Raw genomic sequence first — 8,721 nt, 5'->3', positions numbered from 1 at the left:
GGCCCTATGCACAGCCCCAGCCTTAAACCTGCCCCACTCCCTCCTTCTCTATGGGGGCCCCATATCCCTCCCCCCCCCACTCCAGACTTACTTGTGGGAGCTGCTCTCCAGGCTGCCTAGCAGCCATGTGCATATACAAGCACATGGCACCCCCTACCTGACCACCCTTTTCCTGCTCCCCACCATCCCCTTGCAGGCTGAAACTCTGCCAGCTTGCAGACAGCTCTTTGCAAAACCTGAATAATCTGCAGGTTTCTCCATTAAAATGACAAAACTGCGTTTTCCTTGGGTAAAGTTGGAATTTCACATTTTTCTCCATTTTTTCAATGGGAAACAGAAAACCTGGATCCCTGCTCATGATAAAGGGGGGCTCTTCCATCTTGATGTCTCAGAAGAAAGATGCTATATCATTGCTTTTGCTTCTCAAGAAGTGGATTGCTTCTGTAGAGCTCCTCCCTAGTCAGAGCCATGAGTCACAATCCATAAAGGAAACTACATGTTTAAAATTTGGCACAATCAAGTTCTCAAATATGGGACAAATTTATATGTGGGGAACTCCTGCTAAAACAGATGATTATCACCCCAACAAGCTCAGTTTTCAAGTTCTACTTGTTTTTAAAAGAGTATCTCTTAAAATCTCTTAAATATACTGTTTAAATATGAAAAGAGTTAAAATTACTGTAAAAGCACTGCACCTGAAAATGAAGACTACATAATTACAGGGTGTGAAGCCTGTCAGTAGCCAGAATGCAGAGGGATGTTCAACTGATAGTTCTTGACTGAAGGTCTTTGGAATTCATTTTCCCATTGCATTTACTTATTTTCAGCTAATTATGCTAGTCTGACAGGTGTGGGAAAGTTCCTGTAATCTCAGATTTGTTTATTTAAAAAACAGCAGAAGAGTTTGTTTGAGAGCAAATCAGCATTTTGGAATGCTTCTGTGCAGTTTTCATGTGGGGATTATATAGTTGTCCGGGCAGGTGGAGGGACACAGCTGAGGTCCTGGGAATTGAAGAGGAAGAAGGACGTAGCAAAGACATAGCTTGCCTACACATGTGCTCATTGGCGTTCTAATCAGAACGCATTGGAGTAGACTCAATTAACTGAGTCTGTTCTGTGTTCTAATTAGAATGCTGCAGCACTGCCATAGCATCATGTGTTAATTAGAGCAGTTCCTGGGCAGCTACTCTAATTAAAATTTTGCAGTGTCATGTGTATTAAGCTCCAGCACATTTAAAAATGGCCATGGGGTGCTTTAACTAAACATTATCAAATGAGGTTTTGATAAAGCACCCTGTGGACATTTTTAAATGCACAGGGGGTTAATACACATGGCACTACAGCATTTTAATTAAAGCGGCTGCCCAGGAACTGCTCTAATTAAAATGTCATCCCCCTGGTCTCTCCAAGCACCTGTATAGGCAGCCATAAATTCCAAATGTCTTGAACACAGCTGTGTTTCCCTAGGCATTGCCAAGATCACCCACAGTCATCTCCTTCTCAAAGACAACACTAGCAAATACTGGCTGTTTTCTTTCTTCTGCAGCAGGTTAGCTGCTCTCCTGAACAGACCTAATTGGTCATCTTGCAGTATATTCTCTGGACTGTGCTTTCTTTCTGATTGCAGGATATTTTTTAGGGAGGGCAGTGTAAGATTATTGACTAAGCTTTGACCAGTGTAGTGGAACTGATAATTGGCAATTAAATCCTATTCCCTAATGAACTATAAATAGGGATGTAAATATAATTAAAAAAATTAATTTAACTTCCTTTAATTATATTGGTTAAATGGTTAACTGATAACGCAGCAGCTCAGACACAGCCATTGCTGGGAGTCCTCCTTGGGCCCTTTAATGGAGGAGGAGGTGGTAGCAGGCCCCACCAGAAGACACGGTCTGTGAACGAGCAGTGAGTTGCTTAATTAACATGTCATTAAGTCACCTGCTGTTTTCCTCTTTAACCTTATAGGCTAATACTAGTCCCCCCCTTTTCCTCCTCCCTCCTTCCTGCCTGCCCTGCTGCCTTCTGGTTCCTGCTGAGGCACTGCACTGCTTTCCTTCCCCCTTTTCCTGCTAGACTGCACCTCACCCTGAGCTAAATGATAACTGGTAAGCTAACCAGTTATTATTAGACTTATTGGTTAAGCAGTTAATCATTTAACCTTTCACATCCCTAACCATAAGCTGTTGGCGATTTATTAAATGATCAGTTGATGGAGTTACATATCTCTTTAATTTCCATTTTGTGATACATCTCAACTTCAGTAACGTGACTAGAAATTACTAAACTCACAACAGCACTTCTGCTGGAATCCTCTTCTCCCACCTCGAACATACCCGCATGCCCAAACACACTTCCCCACATTCTGTTAAAAATCTCTGTAAGGCTTATAAAAGTACAGGTGCACATCTTGAACTTTTGCTTTGAGTGCACATCCTGGTACTGAAAGATCTCTCACACCTCCACAGACTTTTTTCCCCATTTGCTAATTAAGCAGTACTGTAGACTTGGCCAAGCAAACAATTACAGTCTGAGACTGGAAACCAGGGAAACCAACTAATGTGTAATTTTAAACTAATATATTCTGTCTGCCAAAACAGGAACAAGTCTTAGTGGACTTTCTTCTAAGAAGGTACAATTCTGCAACAGGGAGAATAATTTAAATACAAGGAATTTATGCTTCATATGCTTCATACCATATGCTTCATATTGTGAAGCTGTCCTTCATTACAGAGTAGAAGGGACCAGTTGGGTGTAACTCCAGTTTTTAAATGGAAATGGATAATGCATAGGCTCTCCCACTTGTAGGTTGTACAATAACATCTGTAACATCATCATGTACCTGCAGTTTGAAACAAACTGCTCAGGTAAGTGCCATGGAGGCTAATTGCTTGTCGGTGTGACCACTCTTCTTGTGGGTGGTCAGAGGCAGAGAGGCTCCTAGGCACTTTGTCAGTGGTTGAGAAAGTGTGGTGGCCTTAGCCACTTCTGTTAATGTAATCATTAAAAGGGCGACCTTGGTGGCTGCTACCTAGTGGGCGTGGAGCACCAATTGCTTGTGCTGTTGTTAAAGATTAATGGTTATTGCTGAGCATCCAGAGAGAGGCAGCCAGGAAACGAGGACCATACTTCTCCAGCCCTTGCAGCAGGAAGCTTTAGGGTGGCACCCTGAATACCCTAGCCAAGGTCTCTTACCTGCATCATCTCGGAATAGTGTTCTGGGTGGAGAGGCTCAGCTGATGCACCAGATCTATGTCCAAGCTTCTGATAGCAGAAACACTAGTGTGGTGAACACTGGCCTCAGATTGCTGAATCCCAGTGTAGACCAAGCTTTAAGGAAAGTCTAGAAGACTTTCACAAAGATTTAGGATCTGAAGTGCCCAAATCTTTTTTTGAAAATGCATTATGCTTTTATTCATATAGTTACTTTTCAGCTTTTTCCTCTATAAAGAAGAACAGCATTTAGCTGCGTAGGTGGTGTATTGTTAATCTGTTGAACACAAAATAGGTCTTGCTCAAATACTGCCTTGGAGAAGCTAATGCTCTTGTTTCAAGCCTTATGCACAAAGCTGTTCCCCAAACCATTGCTAATGCCTACAATTTTAATGCAGGAAGTACCACACTCACTTGTTACAGTTTGATGGACAAGGAGGCTGGCGGTTTGAACATTTGGACACTGCTATCCGTTTATCCCTCAGTGAGGAAAAACAAAGACTAGAATCACAGCTTGCAGGAATTCCGAAAATGCAACAGAGACTGAATGAACTTTGCAAAATCTTGGGAGAAGATTCGGTGCTAAAAACAATGGAGAAAGAAGAATAAGTACCTTAATTTATGTTCTATGTTTTTTAAATATGTCTTTTTTAGTTAAAAGCTTTATGAATTCAGTCCCTCTGGTTTGCATGCATTGTGATAGACTTGGAGCATAATGAAACCCAGTCAGCAAAAAAATAATGCTTTATAAGATTTTCACCTTTTTAGCATTGAGGAAGAAGCTGGTTTGAACTCTGACAAGCAAACAAATGCATTGTGTATAAGATTTATCATCACAGCTTGTGGTAATTCCACATTAAAACTCCGTTCCCTCCAGAAAGTTACCAGGACAGTTAGATTTTCTAGGTAAATTCTTGTGTGGGATCTGATTTGCAGAATGTGCTGTCATACCGATTGCCATGTGCATATGATATGCCTGCTGTACAAAGCAAACCTGGCATGTGATTCAGGCATGGAGCAGCACAAGGGCAGGGTTAGGGTGAGTATGCAGGTGCATGCAAAACTCTAATTTGGATACAAGAAACAATCTTTCAGTCCATGTAAAACAGATCTTGTTTTCACTGTGCATATTTCATTAGCTGAATTTCCATGGGAAATAAAAACATGACAGACAGACCAGAAGGTAACTGTTTCTGTGAACCACTAAATGAATCTGTAGCAAAGCCTGTGATGCATATATACAGTACACTATAACACGACACACACTTTCAGAGACTTTTCTCCTCCCGTGTACATTGGTCCCTGTTAACCTGCCCAGGGATTATTTATAGCCATTGGACAGGATGTTCTGGAGGATGGGGCCTGAGACTTGGATTTTGTTTCTGGCTCTGTCACTGACTGGCTACCAGACCGTAAGTGAGTTACTGTCTCAGTTTCTCCTTGGTGAGAAGAGGATAATGACCCCTGCCAGGCTGGGTGAGCCTTGGAGAGCAGTGAAAGAAAAAGGCAATGCAAGAACTAAATTTGAGGAGCTTCTGCCCTGATGTTGGAATATTCAACACTTAGAGATTCTATAAAATATGAAAAAAAAAGCTCTTGATAACCACTGATTAATCCTCATGGCACCTTGTTAAGCTGGGTCAACATTGTTATCTGCATCTACCCATGGAAAAACATACTGAATTGTAGCCACAGTTTCACAGGTGCTCACTGATTGTGTCTGCCTGTCTTGTACTTTGCTAGGAGGTGGGAGTCCCCAGGACCTCTGACAGTCAGTCACAAAGTGCCTCAAACTGAGAACACTTCTGAAAATGTTGGCTTCAGTGCCTTGTCCAAAGCCAGAGACACAAAGTAACTTGGAAAGTAGAGGTAAGAATAGATCTGAAAGACTCCTCACTTCCAGTCCCTCTTGGACATAGTGCCTCTGACCTGTCAGATAAAAGATTTGCCGCATCCCACTACTTTCCTTGGCAGCAATATATGGATAGATGAGACCTGGACAGAAAGACTGTACCATAGAAATGTTCAGCTATCCATTCCATCCCTCCAGCTTAAGAAGTCATTTATACTGGACAGCATGAGGAGATAAAACAGGAAGGCAAGTCTCTTAGAAACACGGATAGGACTTTCTGGACCAGCTAGTCCCCTGTGTATGCCAGCAGACTAAAAGGGTCCACAAGAACATCTGTTCTGGCCCCTCTCATGTCACAGACACAAAATAGGTGACATCAAAACCTTACAGCATGCCACAAATAAAGAGCTGGAGAGACATGAATGAGTACTACCAATGCTGTGGTAAATGCAACAGTACAGAATATGCTAATTTAATATATACCTAAATTAGAAGTACTGTGCCATGTGCTACAAAGGAAAGGGAAAAAACCCAATGGTTCTTGTCAATCTGATCTGAGGGAAGAATGCTTTCCTCACCTCAAATCTGACAGTTTGACCTTGGGTTATATGAGCAAGGCTTGGCCCCAGGCACCTGAAAGTCTTCTTGGTACCATTAGCACTACCACATGTGCCCCAGCTAAACTCCCACTTCCACTTGTGGCCATAGGAGGATGAAAAGGACCCCATCATTCCCTCAAATAATGCATTCCTGGGGAAAAAACATCTTCCTGGATGTTTGGGGTGGCCAGCAGAAGGTGAGAGGCATGTAAGTTTTCAATCTCCTTTGAATGATCAGAGGTCAGGAAAACAGATCTTACGATGATAGGCTGAGAGACATGGGACTCTTTAGCCTGGAAAAGCGTAGGCTCAGGGGTGATCTGATGGCCACCTATAAGTTTATCAGGGGTGACCACCAGGATCTGGGGGAATGTTTGTTCACCAGAGCGCCCCAAGGGATGACGAGGTCAAATGGTCACAAACTCCTGCAAGACCGTTTCAGGCTGGACATAAGGAAGAATTTCTTTACTGTCCGAGCCCCCAAGGTCTGGAACAGTCTGCCAGCGGAGGTGGTTCAAGCACCTACATTGAACACCTTCAAGAGTAAATTGGATGCTTATCTTGCTGGGATCCTATGACCCCAGCTGACTTCCTGCCCTTTGGGCGGGGGGCTGGACTCAATGATCTCCCGAGGTCTCTTCCAGCCCTGATGTCTGTGAAATCTATGAATGAATAAGCAAGGCTATGCAAATTAAAAATGGACCTGAAGTGCTTGGATGGTCCTTTTTTCCTTAAGAAAGAGATTGTTAACTTTTTGGGAATGCTTTTCAGTATAAAAAGGCTCAGTTGTGTTAAGGGAGAGAAAAGGTATCAGGTTGTTTGCTGAGCTGTACTGTTTGCAGACTCCTCAGGATGCATTTTAGATTAAAAGAGCATGGACAGAAACCTCACTCATTACTATTTTGAGAGACTTCAAAATGGCACCTGTGTCACAAAGGTGGTATCCTGGCCATTATCTTGCTTGTGGTTTTTATCAGAAAGAGGTACACAATTCTTACAGAAGCTCCACAAAGGACTCCAGAGCCATCCCATCTGCACCCTTTCTCTCGGTAGCTCTTTGACCTTTTGGTTGTTCCAGAGAAGCTCTTGCTTGGGGGCAACTCAGTCTACCTCCCAGTTGGGTGATTCTCAGGATAGGAGAGCCTTTTAAGGTGGTGCAGGGTGCTGTGAAATATTAGCGCTGTTAGGTGTGCAAACACCTACACATGATTCACAAGATAAACCCCGAGGCTAGGTACAGACGTTGAACAAGCCCAAGGTGGAATCTAAGTTGCGTTGTTTTCTGTAAGCTGTGTAGTTTCGATCAGTAGTGAACAGAAAATGCATTTGCCCAGCGGGGAGAGGAAAAGCTTAGACCAGGTTCTGCCTTTTTTAAACCACTCTATGTGTGCTGAACTTCTGCTTTGTTATATGTATAGACTGGTTTTGTGTGCTAAACTTGTGTTCTGTTATGCATGTAGACCAGATTCCAGCCACCTATACTGATAAAAGTATAATGTCTGTACCTGGCCAGAGATTTCAAATAGGTATCCATAGTGCTAGAAACACTCTGATCTGTTGTGGTCTTTTTGAGTTCTTTGCAATAGAATTGCTCTGTTATTTTTCCATAGTCAAGAAATGAGTGGAAGCTAAGAGCTGGCATTTTCTGAGGAATGTCTTGAGTTTAACAAGGTACCTTGAGTCTAGAAAAGGTTGAGCACCACAGACTGTAGCAGCTACTCAGTTCCACAGTGATTTATCTTCACAATGCCTCTGTGCAGTAGAGAAGAACCTGTTATCAGCAAAGTGATTTCTCCGGGGTCCCAAGGACACCTGTGGCAAGCAGGGAACTGAATCTAGAACTGTCAAGTCCCAGGTTAATGCCCTAGCCACTAGATCAACATCCCTCTTCCTTTGCTGAGCTTTGTGCTTGCTGCCAGAGCTGTCTGCTAGGGAGTGCACAAAATCCTGGAATGAGCCCATCTTTTTATAATGTAGTGCCAAAACCCTTTAGTTCCCTGCTTCTGAAGGAAATTAAACTTGATCTGAGCCTTCAAGAGGCCGAGAAGCTGCTGCTTTTGCATCAGCAGTTTGCTGGTCTTATTGTCTTCAGACAGTCCACTGGGGTGTCTCAGTGCAAGTGAATAGAATGCCCCAGAGAACATCTGGAAACGATTGGGAAATAAAGACCTTAACAAAATTAGATATCATCACATACAACAGAGGCTGGAGGGCACAGTTTTGTCTAGTAAAACATGCATGCATTTTAATTTGCAAGTAGGTTGTTTTCCCTGAAGGCCTTCTTCCCTTTTTCTCATCTTCAAAGAAAAATGTAGAAATGATAAAGAAAAAAGTAGGTCATAAATCTTCTGCTAGGCCAAGCACCAGCTGAGGAAATTAAGCATTCAGAGCATGGTTCCATGCTTTATCACTGAAGTTTGTGCTGATGAGACATGTCTGCTTCTTGAGCACTTGGTGTGTGACAAGGAAAAAGTAGAGGAACAGAGCAGTCATCTAGCCACTGTATTTCAGGATCCCCTAGTGCAGGTAAATTCCCAGTTGGCCCTGAATTACTAGAACGTCTTGTGCTTACTCCTTCCATAGTCTCTGATATAGGAGCAGGAACTGGTGCTGTTTTCCAGCAATTCCCTGCTTTTGGAAAGGCACTTCCCTCCTAAAGTTTCTCTGACTTGCACTGAGAGCAAAGTTGATACCTTCTCACCACTAGCCATTGAACCTGAGACACTGAACAATCAACATGGGGCCTAATACCCAAATTCCCACTGACACACCCTAATGAAAATGTTCTGCTTTGAAAAAATGTTACTATGTGCTCAGAGCAATTTGAATCCTTGTCACATTTCTATCTGTCAAATGACAACTCATTCACATATGGGAAAAATGTCTTCTGAAAAAGAAATATCTTAAAGAATTAACACACTTCCTTGTTTTAAAAGGTTCTGTGTAAAGTATATATTAATTTCATGCTGGAAGGAAAAATCAGCCTATTTTTACAGTGAAAAGTGAATGAAATGGGAAGTGGTTTGATAATGTTGCCAAAAGCCTCATAAAGCTTCA

At 42.5% G+C, this 8,721-nt stretch overlaps 1 protein-coding gene across 1 annotated transcript in view; it reads left to right on the top strand.

Moving 5' to 3' along the window:
• Positions 1-4,658, top strand: part of ABCD2 (ATP binding cassette subfamily D member 2) — a gene marked incomplete at its 5' end in the record, with an annotated part of 76,672 nt that extends 72,014 nt beyond the window's left edge. Inside the window, one exon of the mRNA XM_019543963.1 lies at positions 3,612-4,658. Coding sequence (XP_019399508.1) covers positions 3,612-3,822 — 211 coding nt within the window. The remainder of the gene's footprint in view (positions 1-3,611) is intronic.
• Positions 4,659-8,721: the final 4,063 nt, after the last annotated feature.

The sequence above is a fragment of the Crocodylus porosus genome, unplaced genomic scaffold, assembly GCF_001723895.1.
Source record: "Crocodylus porosus isolate Cpor-Errol unplaced genomic scaffold, CroPor_comp1, whole genome shotgun sequence".
Lineage (NCBI taxonomy): Eukaryota > Metazoa > Chordata > Crocodylia > Crocodylidae > Crocodylus > Crocodylus porosus.
This window is presented reverse-complemented; position numbering and strand designations above follow the sequence as displayed.